The sequence below is a fragment of the Bufo bufo genome, chromosome 10 (genome assembly GCF_905171765.1).
Source record: "Bufo bufo chromosome 10, aBufBuf1.1, whole genome shotgun sequence".
In the NCBI taxonomy this organism is placed as follows: Eukaryota; Metazoa; Chordata; class Amphibia; order Anura; family Bufonidae; genus Bufo; species Bufo bufo.
This window is the reverse complement of record NC_053398.1, coordinates 146,516,110-146,536,770: the sequence shown is the minus strand read 5'-3', so window position 1 is coordinate 146,536,770 and position 20,661 is coordinate 146,516,110. Positions and strand designations below refer to the sequence as shown.

General features: G+C 46.7%; 1 protein-coding gene across 5 annotated transcripts in view; it reads right to left on the bottom strand.

Annotated features, from left to right (window-relative positions):
• Nucleotides 1–20,661, bottom strand: part of LOC120981083 (solute carrier family 66 member 2-like) — a 39,977-nt gene that overhangs the window by 7,353 nt on the left and 11,963 nt on the right. For 2 of the 5 annotated variants that reach the window (XM_040410567.1, XM_040410568.1), the window contains exons 1-2: nt 2,861–3,054; nt 1,787–1,920 (exon numbers count right to left, since the gene is read on the bottom strand). In XM_040410567.1, the coding sequence (XP_040266501.1) occupies nt 1,787–1,920; nt 2,861–3,054 (328 nt within the window). Of the gene's footprint in view, nt 1–1,786; nt 1,921–2,860; nt 3,080–7,863; nt 8,136–14,263; nt 14,504–20,661 lie in introns of those variants that run through there. The other 3 variants (XM_040410564.1, XM_040410566.1, XM_040410565.1) reach the window with 3 other exon arrangements.

Here is a 20,661-nt window from a genome sequence, read left to right as displayed (position 1 = left end):
TTATATTCTTGTACATAGGAGTCAGTATTATAGTAGTTATATTCTTGTACATAGGAGCAGTATTATAGTAGTTATATTCCTGTACAGAGGAGCAGTATTATAGTAGTTATATTCTTGTACATAGGAGCAGTATTATAGTAGTTATATTCTTGTACATAGAAGCAGTATTATAGTAGTTATATTCTTGTACATAGGAGCAGTATTATAGTAGTTATATTCTTGTACATAGGAGGCAGTATTATAGCAGTTATATTCCTGTACACAGGAGCAGTATTATAGTAGTTATATTCCTGAACATAGGAGCAGTATTATAGTAGTTATATTCTTGTACATAGAAGCAGTATTATAGTAGTTATATTCTTGTACATAGGAGCAGTATTATAGTAGTTATATTCTTGTACATAGGAGCAGTATTATAGTAGTTATATTCTTGTACATAGGAGCAGTATTATAGCAGTTATATTCTTGTACATAGGAGCAGTATTATAGCAGTTATATTCTTGTACATAGGAGCAGTATTATAGTAGTTATATTCTTGTACATAGGAGCAGTATTATAGCAGTTATATTCTTGTACATAGGAGCAGTATTATAGCAGTTATATTCCTGTACATAGGAGCAGTATTATAGTAGTTATATTCTTGTACATAGGAGGCAGTATTATATTAGTTATATTCTTGTACATAGGAGCAGTATTATAGTAGTTATATCCTTGTACATAGGAGCAGTATTATAGTAGTTATATTCCTGTACATAGGAGCAGTATTATAGTAGTTATATCCTTGTACATAGGAGCAGTATTATAGTAGTTATATTCTTGTACATAGGACCAGTATTATAGTAGTTATATTCTTGTACATAGGAGGCAGTATTATAATAGTTATATTCTTGTACATAGGAGCAGTATTATAGTAGTTATATTCTTGTACATAGGAGCAGTATTATAGTAGTTAAAATCTTGTACATACTGTAGTTATATTATAGTTCCGTTGTTCTTGCTCTGACAAGTTGCAGATGCCGCCATTTCTGTCCCTTGCTGTGTAGTTGGAGCAGTAATTATAGGATACCTGGACCGGTGTAGTAATGTACTTGAAATATGAAAGCTTTAAGAAAGCTGACAGCACTTTGCTGCTCTCCAGTGAATACGATTACACCAGAAGATTTATGGAGGAGGTAAATACTTCCAGTATCTATTTCTCATCAGAGTAACCTGAGCAGAAGATGAATTATTGTGTCATAACGTGCGTGTACGGCGAGCAGTAACTCCTGTAACCGGTTATTTCATCAAATTAGGAAATCACTTAGTATGGCTTTAAATGTCATCAGATCTTCCTGGTTTATGAACAGAATTCCAGACACACAGTGAGGACTGACATTTAGGCAGAGTGGTAGGGGGAATTGGAGATGTGAGGAGAGCCTAAGTGAATATTGCTCTTGGGCGCCGCTGCTCACCTTCCCACACATATTCATTACATACACGCTGATTATTCGGAGGATTCTGCGCAGTAATCCGGCCTTATTATAAGGATCCCGTCAGCTCTGCCGGATACATGTGGGGACGTCAGCGATGGGAGAGTCCCCTCATATCAGAATGTTATAATTTAACTATCTTCTATAATGGGCATTTACTACTCTCCCAGTGCAACTCCTGACCAGTGAACTACAACTCTTAGCATGCACGCTTGCTTAGCTGTTCTCGGAACTTCCATGGAAGTACATAGAGCTTGCTGGGAGTTGTAGTTTTGCAACAGCTGCAGTGTCATCCGCAGCCTAGGACATACACTTACCGGTGAAGGCGCGATACTTGGTTGACACGCGGTTCACGGTCTGCACAGCGCAGCAGAGATGCAGCATCCATAACATGGTGACGATCATCAAGAGGCTCTGCAGGAGGAGAGGGAACTCAAAGAACTTCCCAAACCTGTAAGAGACAAAAGCACGTGATCACAAGGGACCGCCATCGTATCGCCACAGCCCGAGCAATACGACCCACTGCCCTTACATGTGTGATGGATACCAGTCAGAAGGTCAGAGGTCTCCACCGCCATCTCCACCACTCTGACTGGTGCGGCCCAATTCCAGCCCCCGAGCTTCTTCAAGGGCAGGTTTAGTGGCTGTAAGTGATCTAAATCTTATGACCTCTTTAAAACATGGATCATGGTGACTTCTTACTGTATGGGGGATGGGGGACGACTAATGCCGCCTGCTGATCTTTGGGGCATGTTTAGATGAAGAAGATAATTAGTACCAAAGGAGTTTTCATCTGGATACATTATTGATACAAGGAGTGACATGTTATTGTAACATTAATGATACATTGTAGCGGCTCTGTGACCTTGGCCTCGTTACACTAGGTTGAGACGTTATCTGCAGCTCGTTCGAGCCCCGGAGATCAGACGCGCTCATTAATAGTCGCCCATTAATTCTGCGCACATTTCATGGGCTAACGTGAAAGCTGAATGAAAGCGGACAATTACTGGGATGAGATTTAATTGCAGCCCTGAAACAAGGAGAATTCATCTAAGCTGATTATTAATGGAATATCCCCCCGAGTCGTCCGGTCTCAGAACGACAAGGCAGACAGGACTGTGGGGCTCAGTCTGCGGTAATTAGAGGAGCAGTGACACCGGCGCAGAGTCAAAGCAATCCCGACCCCTGCGGTCGTGGGGACAGTTCTATTGTGGCTGAATACAAGAGTAATCCGTCCCCCCCCCCCCCCCCCCCCTCGGACTCCTTATACACAAGGAGTCTGGGATGGATTGCAAGTGTCATGTGACCCTTTTAGTTCATCCAATTGGTTCAAGGGCCACAAAGAGCTGACCGACCCCCAGAGCAGAAATCAGCAGCAGCTCTGCTCTCACCAAAAAAATATCCGGAGGATATTGGCAACCAGCAGAACAAAGCAGACCCAGATGGAGAACCCCTCCGCATTAGACGTCCTCTTAATCTCCTGATACTGGGGGATGTATGGGAGCACACCGCCAAACACCATGACAGAGGACGACACCCAGGACAGGACCGGCCACGTTTCCACAGAATCCTCCGAAAAATCCATCTGTGCCGCCAATCACAATGTGAACCTGAAAATACAAAATGCTGGATGATAACGAAGAAAGTACAAAGATTCCATAGGAAATGTCCATAGCAGTACAGATAAGTAATGTACACAGTGACTGCACCAGCAGAATAGTGAGTGCAGCTCTGGAGTATAATGCAGGATGTAACTCAGGATCAGTACAGGATAAGTAATGTATGTACACAGTGACTGCACCAGCAGAATAGTGAGTGCAGCTCTGGAGTATAATACAGGATGTAACTCAGGATCAGTACAGGATAAGTAATGTATGTACACAGTGACTGCACCAGCAGAATAGTGGGTGCAGCTCTGGAGTATAATACAGGATGTAACTCAGGATCAGTACAGGATAAGTAATGTATGTACACAGTGACTGCACCAGCAGAATAGTGAGTGCAGCTCTGGAGTATAATGCAGGATGTAACTCAGGATCAGTACAGGATAAGTAATGTATGTACACAGTGACTGCACCAGCAGAATAGTGAGTGCAGCTCTGGAGTATAATACAGGATGTAACTCAGGATCAGTACAGGATAAGTAATGTATGTACACAGTGACTGCACCAGCAGAATAGTGGGTGCAGCTCTGGAGTATAATACAGGATGTAACTCAGGATCAGTACAGGATAAGTAATGTATGTACACAGTGACTGCACCAGCAGAATAGTGAGTGCAGCTCTGGAGTATAATGCAGGATGTAACTCAGGATCAGTACAGGATAAGTAATGTATGTACACAGTGACTGCCCCAGCAGAATAGTGGGTGCAGCTCTGGAGTATAATACAGGATGTAACTCAGGATCAGTACAGTATAAGTAATGTAGGTACACAGTGACTGCACCAGCAGAATAGTGAGTGCAGCTCTGGAGTATAATGCAGGATGTAACTCAGGATCAGTACAGGATAAGTAATGTATGTACACAGTGACTGCACCAGCAGAATAGTGAGTGCAGCTCTGGAGTATAATACAGGATGTAACTCAGGATCAGTACAGGATAAGTAATGTATGTACACAGTGACTGCACCAGCAGAATAGTGGGTGCAGCTCTGGAGTATAATACAGGATGTAACTCAGGATCAGTACAGGATAAGTAATGTATGTACACTGTGACTGCACCAGCAGAATAGTGAGTGCAGCTCTGGAGTATAATACAGGATGTAACTCAGGATCAGTACAGGATAAGTAATGTATGTACACAGTGACTGCACCAGCAGAATAGTGAGTGCAGCTCTGGAGTATAATGCAGGATGTAACTCAGGATCAGTACAGGATAAGTAATGTATGTACACAGTGACTGCACCAGCAGAATAGTGGGTGCAGCTCTGGAGTATAATACAGGATGTAACTCAGGATCAGTACAGGATAAGTAATGTATGTACACAGTGACTGCACCAGCAGAATAGTGAGTGCAGCTCTGGAGTACAATACAGGATGTATCTCAGGATCAGTACAGGATAAGTAATGTATGTACACAGTGACTGCACCAGCAGAATAGTGAGTGCAGCTCTGGAGTATAATACAGGATGTAACTCAGGATCAATACAGGATAAGTAATGTATGTACCCAGTGACTGCACCAGCAGAATAGTGAGTGCAGCTCTGGAGTATAATACAGGATGTAACTCAGGATCAGTACAGATAAGTAATGTATGTACACAGTGTCTGCACCAGCAGAATAGTGAGTGCAGCTCTGGAGTATAATACAGGATGTAACTCAGGATCAGTACAGGATAAGTAATGTATGTACACAGTGACTGCACCAGCAGAATAGTGAGTGCAGCTCTGGAGTATAATACAGGATGTAACTCAGGATCAGTACAGGATAAGTAATGTATGTACACAGTGACTGCACCAGCAGAATAGTGAGTGCAGCTCTGGAGTATAATACAGGATGTAACTCAGGATCAGGACAGGATAAGTAATGTATGTACACAGTGACTGCACCAGCAGAATAGTGAGTGCAGCTCTGGAGTATAATACAGGATGTAACTCAGGATCAGTACAGGATAAGTAATGTATGTACACAGTGACTCCACCAGCAGAATAGTGAGTGCAGCTCTGGCGTATAATACAGGATGTAACTCAGAATCAGTACAGGATAAGTAATGTATGTACACAGTGACTGCACCAGCAGAATAGTGAGTGCAGCTCTGGAGTATAATACAGGATGTAACTCAGAATCAGTCCAGGATAAGTAATGTATGTACACAGTGACTCCACCAGCAGAATAGTGAGTGCAGCTCTGGAGTATAATACAGGATGTAACTCAGGATCAGTACAGGATAAGTAATGTATGTACACAGTGACTACACCAGCAGAATAGTGAGTGCAGCTCTGGAGTATAATACAGGATGTAACTCAGGATCAGTAATGTATGTACACAGTGACTGCACCAGCAGAATAGTGAGTGCAGCTCTGGAGTACAATACAGGATGTATCTCAGGATCAGTACAGGATAAGTAATGTATGTACACAGTGACTGCACCAGCAGAATAGTGAGTGCAGCTCTGGAGTATAATACAGGATGTAACTCAGGATCAGTACAGGATAAGTGATGTATGTAACCATGTTGGTGGTGCTGTCGTTGTGTCTCCACTGACTTGGTAAATAATCCATCAATAATCCAGCAGAATAGTGAGTGCTGCTCTGGAGTATAATACAGGATGTAACTCAGGATCAGTACAGGATAAGTAATGTATGTACACACAGGATCAGTACAGGATAAGTGATGTATGTAACCATGTTGGTGGTGCTGTCGTTGTGTCTCCACTGATTTGGTAAATAATCCATCAAACGTGTGAACTCACAATCCAGGATTGGGTTTTTCCATTCACCTTTCAGGCAGTGCATCCAATCACATCAAACTCAAATCAGTCAAATGTGAACACGGCCAGTCTGTATGTGATGTAAGCCATCTTCCAGAGCAGAATTACCAGCTATCACATGAACTCAGCTCCTCTCTGTACCTACTGCTAATGTAACGAATCCTGAGCTGTGAATATAAGGGCGGCCATGGGGAGGTGCCTCTCATGCACTGGGCTTTATAAATGTCAATCATAGAGTAATGGTTGCTATACAATGCGCTCCATAGCAACCTGATATCATATCCATCCGATGCTCCTGCCGGTGCAGGACATATGGATATGCTGGCGGTGATCTCGTATACAGAAGAAATGGAGGGAGGCGCGAGGCTCAGTGAGGCGCGAGGCTCCCAGTACGAGCAGTCAGACAGGATATACCTTCAGGACAGTAAATATTTAGCAGGAGCAGAAAGTCAATATTGGGCTCACTGTCCTGGAGTCATATAGAGTAAGCGCCATCGCCATGCAGGGGGGCTGCATACCGTCATATGACCAGGATATCAGCATCACATAAAGCCACCCCCCGACATCACCGTAATGTCCCATGTGCCTCATGTAGTGACTCTATATATACCATGATGAGCTTCCCAGTCCCACACACAGTCTCCACTAAATTGACTTGCTGATGTTCTCCTCCTCCGGGTGTGAGCTTGGCAGGGGGCTGACAGGGCGTAGTACCCCTTCATCAGACTGGGAAATGGCTCATCCATTTATCTCACATCTGTGCCAGTAGCTGTGCCCTCTGATGATGTCGCACCCACACCAATGATGTCACCCATCCTGAAAGACCACACCCTCAATTCCTATATTATGAGACAATTGTCACCTGTTGAGAAAATCAGGAACCAGCTGAACTCGCCATAATTATCTCTCGTATGGGAACTCCGCCTGCGGATAGAGGGTGCGCTCCCTGTGACAGTGGGGAGCTGTTATAACAGGGTGTGTCTGCAATGGGCGGCCACCCCCCAGGGCCCTCTATATATCGCGTCCCAGGTGTTGGAAATGTCGAGTGGTATGTTGCGGCCTAAAATGTCTCTTATTGTGTGTCACGGTGCTCCTACCTGGACATGGCTGGACCCCAGGCTTTGGCTCCGAAGCAATAAATAGGTGGAATAATTGAGGGATTTGAAAGAATAACTTGAGCCCAGACCTTGAGATGAAATTCAATGACAGCTTTACTTGAATAAACGTTTCTCCAAACAGTTTCAGGCTTTGTCTTGGTTCCAGCAGGCTTTAGCATTAATCTGGCAGGCAAACTCAACTCTGCTATATCTCTGTTTCTCTCACTCTGTTGTACTGACAGGCTGGCTGTATAACTCAGCTTCTTCTGTAGGCTGCCTCTAGGTTATTCCAGGGAACTTTCCTCCTGGCTCCTGAGGCTTTAAGCTGTGGCCTCCATGGCCAGCAGAGCTTAAGGTGCTTTGGCTGGCATGGGCACGTCCAGCAGAGACGTGCCCCTGCACACCCTTCCCCTGTCTAGGGAAGACCTAAACTAGAACTAACTGGTCCCCACCCTTCCTGCAGGAAGTAGGACTAGCCCACTTCTCTCCAGAGGGGGGTTAGAATGGAAAGCTCCATTCTACCTAAGTACAGCTCTGTTGTGTTTGCTGCCACCTGCTGGTGAACCAGGCACATTACATGAACATAACAGTTGCAAACAGATTAGGAATGCACAGTGTGGAGGACCTGGACAACAATACATAAGATGACGTTTTGTCAGACCATTAGAGATAGTAGCAGGGTGCAGTAGTGGTAACACCACTCTGGGGTGTTACATGTCCAGCTCTGGACATCAGTGTATGTATAGAATGAACCTACATGAATTCACAATGTTACAGTTACTGGAAACAGTCAGCAAGCTTGTGGACAGGCCTAACTGAGCTGCTGGAGTGCAGGAAGCTTTTTGTACATCAGATGACATTAAAGTACCTGGATAATAGCAGGGATTGCTGGGAGATTTCAGCTCTGGAGCTTCAGGATAGTGAGTGCAGCTGTAGGTGTCAGGACGCCTGATCGGAGGCCACTGAGATTGTATGGGGAGCAGCAGATGACACGCACACAGAGACAAAACAAGCTGTGACAGGAGGGAAGGGACGCGGCTTCCTGAGGGCGATCACACGAGCAGCCGAATATCAGCCGACACCCAGCACCGGAGCTGACAGAGCCAGACTGGGGGCCACACTCACTATAGTACCCTGTATACATACTGCAGACTAGGGGCCACACTCACTATAGCACCCTGTATACAGACTCCAGACTGGGGGCCACACTCACTCTAGCACCCTGTATACAGACTCCAGACTGGGGGCCACACTCACTATAGCACCCTGTATACAGACTCCAGACTGGGGGCCACACTCACTATAGTACACTGTATACATACTCCAGACTGGGGGCCACACTCACTATAGTACCCTGTATACATACTGCAGACTAGGGGCCACACTCACTATAGCACCCTGTATACAGACTCCAGACTGGGGGCCACACTCACTCTAGCACCCTGTATACAGACTCCAGACTGGGGGCAACACTCACTATAGTACCCTGTATACATACTGCAGACTGGGGGCCACACTCACTATAGTACCCTGTATACATACTGCAGACGAGGGGCCACACTCACTATAGTACCCTGTATACAGACTCCAGACTGGGGGCCACACTCACTATAGTACACTGTATACATACTCCAGACTGGGGGCCACACTCACTTTAGTACCCTGTATACATACTGCAGACTGGGGGCCACACTCACTATAGTACCCGGTATACAGACTCCAGACTGGGGGCCACACTCACTCTAGCACCCTGTATACAGACTCCAGACTGGGGGCCCCACTCACTATAGTACCCTGTATACAGACTCCAGACTGGGGGCCACACTCACTATAGCACCCTGTATACAGACTCCAGACTGGGGGGTCACACTCACTATAGTACCCTGTATACAGACTCCAGACTGGGGGCCACACTCACTATAGTACCCTGTATACAGACTCCAGACTGGGGGCCACACTCACTATAGTACCCTGTATACAGACTCCAGACTGGGGGCCACACTCACTATAGCACCCTGTATACATACTGCAGACTGGGGGGCCACACTCACTATAGTACCCTGTATACAGACTCTAGACTGGGGGCCACACTCACTATAGCACCCTGTATACAGACTCCAGACTGGGGGGTCACACTCACTATAGTACCCTGTATACAGACTCCAGACTGGGGGCCACACTCACTATAGTACCCTGTATACAGACTCCAGACTGGGGGCCACACTCACTATAGTACCCTGTATACAGACTCCAGACTGGGGGCCACACTCACTATAGCACCCTGTATACATACTGCAGACTGGGGGGCCACACTCACTATAGTACCCTGTATACAGACTCTAGACTGGGGGCCACACTCACTATAGTACCCTGTATACAGACTCCAGACTGGGGGCCACACTCACTCTAGCACCCTGTATACAGACTCCAGACTGGAGGCCACACTCACTATAGTACCCTGTATACAGACTCCAGACTGGGGGCCACACTCACTATAGCACCCTGTATACAGACTCCAGACTGGGGGTCACACTCACTATAGCACCCTGTATACAGATACTTGATGTATGCAGGACTGTGAAGAAACCTCTTCATGAAACATTCACAGGAAGCGCGGCAGTGAGATAACCGCGAGCACAGACCGTCCCTGAAGAGGAAGTATTGGGTACAGACAGCGCAGCGCCTGACGTGACGCCAGCACTGACCACACCATCCCAAGGCCGGAGTGACAGCGGGCAAACAGCCCTGCAGACGATCCTTCCTGTGTTCAGTGTGTACTTCAATCTATTGCCCCCTGTTATCAGCCATTACAGGGGAGAGGATGACTGTAGGACAGGAGAATACAATCTATTGCCCCCTGTTATCAGCCATTTCAGCGGAGAGGATGACTGTAGGACAGGAGAATACAATCTATTGCTCCCTGTTATCAGCCATTTCAGGGGAGATGATGACTGTAGGACAGGAGAATACAGTCTATTGCTCCCTGTTATCAGCCATTTCAGGGGAGAGGATGACTGTAGGACAGGAGAATACAGTCTATTGCCCCCTGTTATCAGCCATTTCAGAGGAGAGGATGACTGTAGGACAGGAGAATACAGTCTATTGCTCCCTGTTATCAGCCATTTCAGAGGAGAGGATGACTGTAGGACAGGAGAATACAGTCTATTGCTCCCTGTTATCAGCCATTTCAGAGGAGAGGATGACTGTAGGACAGGAGAATACAGTCTATTGCCCCCTGTTATCAGCCATTTCAGAGGAGAGGATGACTGTAGGACAGGAGAATACAGTCTATTGCTCCCTGTTATCAGACATTTCAGGGGGGAGGATGACTGTAGGACAGGAGAATACAGTCTATTGCCCCCTGTTATCAGCCATTTCAGGGGAGAGGATGACTGTAGGACAGTAGAATACAATCTATTGCTCCCTGTTATCAGCCATTTCAGGGGAGAGGATGACTGTAGGACAGGAGAATACAGTCTATTGCCCCCTGTTATCAGCCATTTCAGGGGGGAGGATGACTGTAGGACAGTAGAATACAGTCTATTGCCCCCTGTTATCAGCCATTTCAGGGGAGAGGATGACTGTAGGACAGGAGAATACAATCTATTGCCCCCTGTTATCAGCCATTTCAGGGGAGAGGATGACTGTAGGACAGGAGAATACAGTCTACTGCCCCCTGTTATCAGCCATTTCAGGGGAGAGGATGACTGTAGGACAGGAGAATACAGTCTATTGCCTCCTGTTATCAGCCATTTCAGGGGAGAGGATGACTGTAGGACAGGAGAATACAGTCTATTGCCCCCTGTTATCAGCCATTTCAGGGGGGGGGGGTTGGATGACTGTAGGACAGGAGAATACAGTCTATTGCTCCCTGTTATCACCCATTTCAGGGGAGAGGATGACTGTAGGACAGGAGAATACAGTCTATTGCCCCCTGTTATCAGCCATTTCAGGGGAGAGGATGACTGTAGGACAGGAGAATACAGTCTATTGCCCCCTGTTATCAGCCATTTCAGAGGAGAGGATGACTGTAGGACAGGAGAATACAGTCTATTGTCCCTGTTATCAGCCATTTCAGGGGAGAGGATGACTGTAGGACAGGAGAATACAGTCTATTGTCCCTGTTATCAGCCATTTCAGGGGAGAGGATGACTGTAGGACAGGAAAATACAGTCTATTGCTCCCTGTTATCAGACATTTCAGGGGAGAGGATGACTGTAGGACAGGAGAATACAGTCTATTGCCCCCTGTTATCAGCCATTTCAGGGGAGAGGATGACTGTAGGACAGGAGAATACAGTCTATTGCCCCCTGTTATCAGCCATTTCAGGGGAGAGGATGACTGTAGGACAGGAGAATACAGTCTATTGCCCCCTGTTATCAGCCATTTCAGGGGAGAGGATGACTGTAGGACAGGAGAATACAGTCTATTGCCCCCTGTTATCAGCCATTTCAGGGGAGAGGATGACTGTAGGACAGGAGAATACAATCTATTGTCCCCTGTTATCAGCCATTTCAGGGGAGAGGATGACTGTAGGACAGGAGAATACAGTCTATTGCCCCCTGTTATCAGCCATTTCAGGGGAGAGGATGACTGTAGGACAGGAGAATACAGTCTATTGCTCCCTGTTATCAGCCATTTCAGGGGAGAGGATGACTGTAGGACAGGAGAATACAGTCTATTGCTCCCTGTTATCAGCCATTTCAGGGGAGAGGATGACTGTAGGACAGGAGAATACAGTCTATTGCTCCCTGTTATCAGCCATTTCAGGGGAGAGGATGACTGTAGGACAGGAGAATACAGTCTATTGCCCCCTGTTATCAGCCATTTCAGGGGAGAGGATGACTGTAGGACAGGAGAATACAGTCTATTGCCTCCTGTTATCAGCCATTTCAGGGGGGAGGATGACTGTAGGACAGTAGAATACAGTCTATTGCCCCCTGTTATCAGCCATTTCAGGGGAGAGGATGACTGTAGGACAGGAGAATACAGTCTATTGCCTCCTGTTATCAGCCATTTCAGGGGAGAGGATGACTGTAGGACAGGAGAATACAGTCTATTGCCACCTGTTATCAGCCATTTCAGGGGGGAGGATGACTGTAGGACAGGAGAATACGATCTATTGCTCCCTGTTATCAGCCATTTCAGGGGAGAGGATGACTGTAGGACAGGAGAATACAGTCTATTGCCCCCTGTTATCAGCCATTTCAGGGGAGAGGATGACTGTAGGACAGGAGAATACAGTCTATTGCTTCCTGTTATCAGCCATTTCAGGGGAGAGGATGACTGTAGGACAGGAGAATAGTCTATTGGCCCCTGTTATCAGCCATTTCAGGGGAGAGGATGACTGTAGGACAGGAGAATACAGTCTATTGCCCCCTGTTATCGGCCATTTCAGGGGAGAGGATGACTGTAGGACAGGAGAATACAGTCTATTGCCCCCTGTTATCAGCCATTTCAGGGGAGAGGATGACTGTAGGACAGGAGAATACAATCTATTGCCCCCTGTTATCAGCCATTTCAGGGGAGAGGATGACTGTAGGACAGGAGAATACAGTCTATTGCCCCCTGTTATCGGCCATTTCAGGGGAGAGGATGACTGTAGGACAGGAGAATACAGTCTATTGCCCCCTGTTATCGGCCATTTCAGGGGAGAGGATGACTGTAGGACAGGAGAATACAGTCTATTGCCCCCTGTTATCAGCCATTTCAGGGGAGAGGATGACTGTAGGACAGGAGAATAGTCTATTGGCCCCTGTTATCAGCCATTTCAGGGGAGAGGATGACTGTAGGACAGGAGAATACAGTCTATTGCCCCCTGTTATCAGCCATTTCAGGGGAGAGGATGACTGTAGGACAGGAGAATACAGTTTATTGCCCCCTGTTATCAGCCATTTCAGGGGAGAGGATGACTGTAGGACAGGAGAATAGTCTATTGGCCCCTGTTATCAGCCATTTCAGGGGAGAGGATGACTGTAGGACAGGAGAATGCAGTCTATTGCCCCCTGTTATCAGCCATTTCAGGGGAGAGGATGACTGTAGGACAGGAGAATACAATCTATTGCTCCCTGTTATCAGCCATTTCAGGAGAGGATGACTGTAGGACAGGAGAATACAATCTATTGCTCCCTGTTATCAGCCATTTCAGGAGAGGATGACTGTAGGACAGGAGAATACAATCTATTGCTCCCTGTTATCAGCCATTTCAGGAGAGGATGACTGTAGGACAGGAGAATACAGTCTATTGCCCCCTGTTATCAGCCATTTCAGGGGAGAGGAGGACTGTAGGACAGGAGAATACAGTCTATTGCCCCCTGTTATCAGCCATTTCAGGGGAGAGGATGACTGTAGGACAGGAGAATACAGTCTATTGCTCCCTGTTATCAGCCATTTCAGGGGAGAGGATGACTGTAGGACAGGAGAATACAATCTATTGCTCCCTGTTATCAGCCATTTCAGGAGAGGATGACTGTAGGACAGGAGAATACAATCTATTGCTCCCTGTTATCAGCCATTTCAGGAGAGGATGACTGTAGGACAGGAGAATACAGTCTATTGCCCCCTGTTATCAGCCATTTCAGGGGAGAGGAGGACTGTAGGACAGGAGAATACAGTCTATTGCCCCCTGTTATCAGCCATTTCAGGGGAGAGGATGACTGTAGGACAGGAGAATACAGTCTATTGCCCCCTGTTATCAGCCATTTCAGGGGAGAGGATGACTGTAGGACAGGAGAATACAGTCTATTGCTCCCTGTTATCAGACATTTCAGGGGAGAGGATGACTGTAGGACAGGAGAATACAGTCTATTGCTCCCTGTTATCAGCCATTTCAGGGGAGAGGATGACTGTAGGACAGGAGAATACAGTCTATTGCCCCCTGTTATCAGCCATTTCAGGGGAGAGGATGACTGTAGGACAGGAGAATACAGTCTATTGCCCCCTGTTATCAGCCATTTCAGGGGAGAGGATGACTGTAGGACAGGAGAATACAGTTTATTGCCCGCGAGCTTACACTATCACCACTTTTTGTCACATATCTCCAGTGCTGTATATGTGAGTGCTATCAGCCGCTCCTCGTATTACGCTCCAGCACTGTTATAAGCTCCGGACTGTAAAGGTTATGGCTATCTCCTATTACTGTTGATGGGATCTCGGCTGCTGACATCATAGTCCTCTCAGCTGCGCAGGGTCCTATATTGTGCATCCTCTATAAGCACTCTGCTTGCTGTCAGTGGCATGTGGGGACAGGATATTTGGGGGTTACTCACCGCGGAGCTGCCTCCTTCAGGGCGCCGGGGTGTAGATGTCGGACAGGTCTGAGCTGGAGACGACGAGGAGGAGGAGGAGGCTGCACTGAATATGTAAACAGCTGGAGAGAACTTCCTGCACTGGATGAATTAGCGCTCTGTACCACCCTGACTGCAGCCGGAGGACACCGCCAGGACCCCTGCCTGCTCCCCGGGGTGCAGCAAGGACCCGCAGTCAGCAGGAGTCACTGGCGGCGGTGCAGCCAGAACGCAGCACTAAGAGCTGTCACTCGCAGGGTACGGCACACGGGTGCATCTTCAGAATCCGTGGCAAAATCCACACGTGTTACGTCATGGATTCTGCTGCATATTTACCACAGATTTCACTCTATGCATTGTACAAGGTCCACTCTGCTGCCATTTTGTAAAATCTCATCCACTTTGCTGGTACTGCAATACTGTAGGATTTTCCACCCATAAAACACACTACTGATGACATCATCATCATGCTGAACAGTGTGACGTCATCATATAGCACTTGTTTCGCTGTCGGTTCCCCGGGGACAGTAAGGTGACAGCACCCCCATGATATCATGGAGCGAGACTGGCACAGGAGGTGACAGCGACTCTGAGCGGCTTCTGATTGGCTGCTGTCATGTGAGCTCCTGGCGGAGGAGTGGAGGGCACATGGCGCAGATAAGAAGCTAAATATGGCGGCAATGAGCCCGGCACTTGTTATGGCTGGCACAGGTTGTTGGTACTAAGGAGAGGCTAGTCTGTGGGCACTGTTGTGCGTTGGCATAGTAGGTACTGCCTGGCCCTATAGTGGGCATCACCGTCAATGATGTCACATGCTCTGGGCACTCAGTAGGGTGGCCACTTGCAGAACCCCAAAAAGCAGGACACCACACCCCGAAAAAGGAGGACATCGTACCGGGGACAGTGGAGCACAGTAGTTCAATACTACACGATACAGATACTATTATTAACAGAATGTAAACATTCATCTATATTACAGTGTCAGCTAAATAAAACAGGAAATCAGTAAGAAATGTACTCCCTAAACCTAGCGTCTACTCCCTGAGGCTGCAATGACAGTGGATATAAAAAGTCTACACACCCCTGTACGTGTCCTCTATATATACAGTGGATATAAAAAGTCTACACACCCCTGTATGTGTCCTCTATATATACAGTGGATAGAAAAAGTCTACACACCCCTGTATGTGTCCTCTATATATACAGTGGATAGAAAAAGTCTACACACCCCTGTATGTGTCCTCTATATATACAGTGGATAGAAAAAGTCTACACACCCCTGTATGTGTCCTCTATATATATACAGTGGATAGAAAAAGTCTACACACCCCTGTATGTGTCCTCTATATATACAGTGGATAGAAAAAGTCTACACGCCCCTGTTAAAATGTCAGGTTTCTGCGATGTAAAAAAATGAGACAAAGATAAATCATTTCAGAACTTTTTCCACCTTTAATGTGACCTATAAACTGTACAACTCAACGGAAAACAAACGGAAATCTTTTAGGTGGAGGGAAGAAAAAAACCAAAAACTAAAATAATCTGGTTGCATAAGTGTGCACACCCTTAATCTAATACTTTGTTGAAGCCCCTTTTGATGTTATTCCAGCGCTCAGTCTTTTTGGGGATGAGTCTATCAGCATGGCACATTTTGACTCTTCTTTGCAGAAACCCTCCAAATCTGTCAGACTGTGAGGGCATCTCCTGGGCACAGCCCTCTTCATATCACCCCACAGATTGTGAGGGCATCTCCTGGGCACAGCCCTCTTCAGATCACCCCACAGATTGCGAGGGCACCTCCTGGGCACAGCCCTCTTCAGATCACCCCACAGACTGCGAGGGCATCTCCCGGGCACGGCCCTCTTCACATCACCCCACAGATTGTCACTCGGATTCAGGTCTGGGCTCTGGCTGGGTCATTCCAAAGCTTTACTCTTCTTCTGGTGAAGCCATTCCCTTGGTGATTCGGATGTCTGCTTTTGGTCGTTGTCCTGCTGAGAGATGAAGTTCCTCTTCATGTTCAGCTTTCTAGCAGAAGTCTGAAGGTTTTGTGCCAATATTGACCGGTATTTGGAACTGTTCAGAATTCCCTCCAGCTTAACTAAGGCCCCAGTTCCAGCTGAAGAAGAGCAGCCCCTTGGCACGATGCTGCCCCCACCAGGCTTCACTGTGGGGGTGGGGTTCTTCTGGTGATGGGCAGGGTTGTTTTTGCCCCAAACACATCTTTTGGAATTATGGCCAAAAAGTCCAACCTTGGTTTCATCAGACCATAACACCTTTCCCACATGCTTCTGGGAGACTTCAGATGTGTTTTTGCAGAATGTAGCCCGGCTCGGATGTTTTTCTTGGTAAGAAGAGGCTTTCGTCTTGCCCCTCTACCCCATAGCCCAGACAGATGAAGAATACGGAGATTGTTGTCACATGGACCACACAGCCAGGACTTGCCAGATGTTCCTGCAGCTCCTGTAATGTTGCTGTCGGCCTCTTGGTCGCCTCCCAGACCAGTTTTCTTCTCGTCTTCTCATCAGTTTTGGAGGGACGTCCAGTTCTTGGTGATGTCAATGTTCTGCCATATTTCCTCCACTATTTTCCTCCACTGTGTTCCATGGTAGATCTAATGCCTTGGACATTCTTGTGTCCCCATCACCTGACTGATCCCTTCTAACAATGAGATCCCTCTGATGCTTTGGAAGTTCTCTGTGGACCGTGGCTTCTGCTGTGGGATGTGACCAAGAAAACTTCAGGAAAGACCAACTAGAGCGGCTGAGCTTTATCTGGGGTTAATCAGAGGCCCTTTACATGACGGCCGATGTATGCTGACTGCTATCTAACAGGATTGTGAACACAGCGACATCCCCAGTTATAAGAGGGTGTGCACACTTATGCAACCACATTATTTTAGTTTTTTTTTTGTTTTCTTCCCTCCACCTAAAAGATTTCAGTTTGTTTTTTCAATTGAGTTGTACAGTTTATAGGTCACATTAAAGGTGGAAAAAGTTCTGAAATGATTTATCTTTGTCTCAATTTTTTAAAGCACAGAAACCTGACATTTTAACAGGGGTGTGTAGACTTTTATATCCACTGTATGTGAGAGAGAGGAGCTGAGGCTGTATATAATTATATAGGTACAGCTGGTATAATCTGGGCATCTCCTGTATATAATTATATATGTACAGCTGGTATAACCTGGGCATCTCCTGTATATAATTATATATGTACAGCTGGTATAACCTGGGTATCTCCTGTATATAATTATATATGTACAGCTGGTATAACCTGGGCATCTCCTGTATATAATTATATATGTACAGCTGGTATAACCCGGGCATCTCCTGTATATAATTGTATATGTACAGCTGGTATAACCCGGGCATCTCCTGTATATAATTGTATATGTACAGCTGGTATAACCTGGGCATCTCCTGTATATAATTGTATATGTACAGCTGGTATAACCTGGGCATCTCCTGTATATAATTATATATGTACAGCTGGTATAACCTGGGTATCTCCTGTATATAATTATATATGTAGAGCTGGTGTAACCTGGGCATCTCCTGTATATAATTATATATGTACAGCTGGTATAACCTGGGCATCTCCTGTATATAATTATATATGTACAGCTGGTATAACCTGGGCATCTCCTGTATATAATCATATATGTACAGCTGGTATAACCTGGGCATCTCCTGTATATAATTATATATGTACAGCTGGTATAACCTGGGCATCTCCTGTATATAATTATATATGTACAGCTGGTATAACCTGGGCATCTCCTGTATATAATTATATATGTACAGCTGGTATAACCTGGGCATCTCCTGTATATAATTATATATGTACAGCCGGTATAACCTGGGCATCTTCTGTATATAATTATATATGTACAGCTGGTATAACCTGGGCATCTCCTGTATATAATTCTATATGTACAGCTGGTATAAGTTATACATCTTATGGTATTTAATATTATATACCTGAAGATGTATAATAAATAACTTATACCAGCTGATATATAGGCCAGAATGGGAAATGGTGGTAACTAGTAGTAATTAGACAGTACCTGGGCTGGGTCTGGGTGGGCACAGAGGGCTGGCTGGCTCAGGATAAGGGTCCATTTACACGTCCGCAATTTTCTTTCCAGATCCGTTCTGGATTTTGCAGACCCATTCATTTTCTATGGGGCCGGAATGGATGCTATGTGCTGTCCGCATCCGCATTTCCGGATCCGCACTTCCGGGTCCACAATTCCGTTCCCGAAAAAAATAGAACATGTCCTATTCTTGTCCATTTTCTATTATAGTGCCGGCGATGTGCGGTCCGTGAAATGCGGAACGCACATTGCCGGTGTCCATGTTTTGCAGATCCACAATTGCGGACTGCAAAACACCTACGGACGTGTGAATGGACCCTAAATTGAAAAAGCCACTGAATCAACTTTGAAGTGGCTGGCAGTCGCAGACAGTGGCAAACGGGCAACTGGCAAGCAAGACAGACAAGTGCAAGCGTGCTGGCTGCGGCTGGGCTCATACTGGGCTGGATGGATCTGATCAGATTCTGATGGACGGCCGGCTGAGGGCTGCTGCTGGGCCTGGCTGTCTCTGGCATTTTCTGGGCACCTAACTTGCCTAAAGAAGGTAAGGCACCTGGATGTCAAGCAGGACCCTATGGCTGGCATGTATATTATAGGGGCAGCTGTGGCTGGACTGGGTCATGCGGGCACCTGTGTTGGCATGTATATTACAAGGATTCTACAGTCAGATAAAGCGGGCACCTGTGAGTCTGTGACTGGCTCGTACATTACAGGGGCATCTGTGGTCAGATAAAGCGGGCACCTGTGAGTCTGTGACTGGCTCGTACATTACAGGGGCATCTGTGGTCAGATAAAGCGGGCACCTGTGAGTCTGTGACTGGCTCGTACATTACAGGGGCATCTGTGGTCAGATAAAGCGGGCACCTGTGAGTCTGTGACTGGCTCGTACATTACAGGGGCATCTGTGGTCAGATAAAGTGGGCACCTGTGAGTCTGTGACTGGCTCGTACATTACAGGGGCATCTGTGGTCAGATAAAGCGGGCACCTGTGAGTCTGTGACTGGCTCGTACATTACAGGGGCATCTGTGGTCAGATAAAGTGGGCACCTGTGAGTCTGTGACTGGCTCGTACATTACAGGGGCATCTGTGGTCAGATAAAGCGGGCACCTGTGAGTCTGTGACTGGCTCGTACATTACAGGGGCATCTGAGGTCAGATAAAGCGGGCACCTGCGGCTGGAATGTATATCACAGGGGCATCGATGGCTTGCTTTCAGGAGGTTTTGGGGTTTTGCACCTATTTCCATACATATAGGCTCGGCCCGGGCCCTAGACAACACTTACCAGAGGAGCTTGCACTCCATGGCAGTCAGTGGACACTGCACTGTCTGTCATGTGTGATTTCCATTGTATGGGGGGAATAAACTACAGTACGTGATAAAATGTATTTTATTGTAAATCTGACAGGAAACAATAGTTTTAAAAGGGTAAAGTATGAAGAAACCATTGGTGCCCGATAATTCACCCTGTTAAGCCACGCCCCATTTTTCCCCTCCTAAACTTGGGAAGTAATTTCTGTTGGGAAGGGTGGTGACCCCGACCAGGGCTGAGGGGCTTTTAGTGGGTGCTGTGGAGCCCACACATCGGAAAGGTATTTCATATCCTGTGTGGCCCCTCCATCCAGAGTAATCATATAGAGACCCCACCCATGTAATGAGTGGGGGGCGCAGGCAGACAGATGGGGGCATCACAGATCTGTGTCTGCAGCGGCCGCATCTTCTCCCGGTCCGGGATTAAAGGATTACTCTCTGTGAAATACAATTCATCCTCCTGTATAGTTTCCATCCGTCTGAATAAATCACAGTGAGAGTGCTCATTACCCGCAGCGACATATGGCGAGGGGCGACAGTGGAGCGTCACACCCCTCCCCCCCCGCTATTAAACCGCTCCTCCGCCATTGTATGACCAGAACCTGTTCCCGATCACACAGGTGGGCAGCACGGTGAGGGGCACTTGCAGCGCTGGGGTCCTGGGTTCGAATCTGACCAAGGAAAACATCTGCATGGAGTTTGTATGTTCTCCCCGTGTTTGCGCGGGTTTCCTCCGGTTTCCTCCCACACTCCAAAGACATCCTGATGGGGTCCTTAGATTGTGAGCTCCTGGGGACAGCGACGCTAATGTCTGTAATAGGCCAGCGCTATATAAGTGCATAACATAAATAGGTGAAGGCTCCGTGACAATGTATCAGCATGTGACAGACCCTCAGCTGTGTGAGGGATTAGGATTAGGCCTCACTGACATCAAGCAGAGATCTTGAAAATGGATGCAAATTGAAGACTATA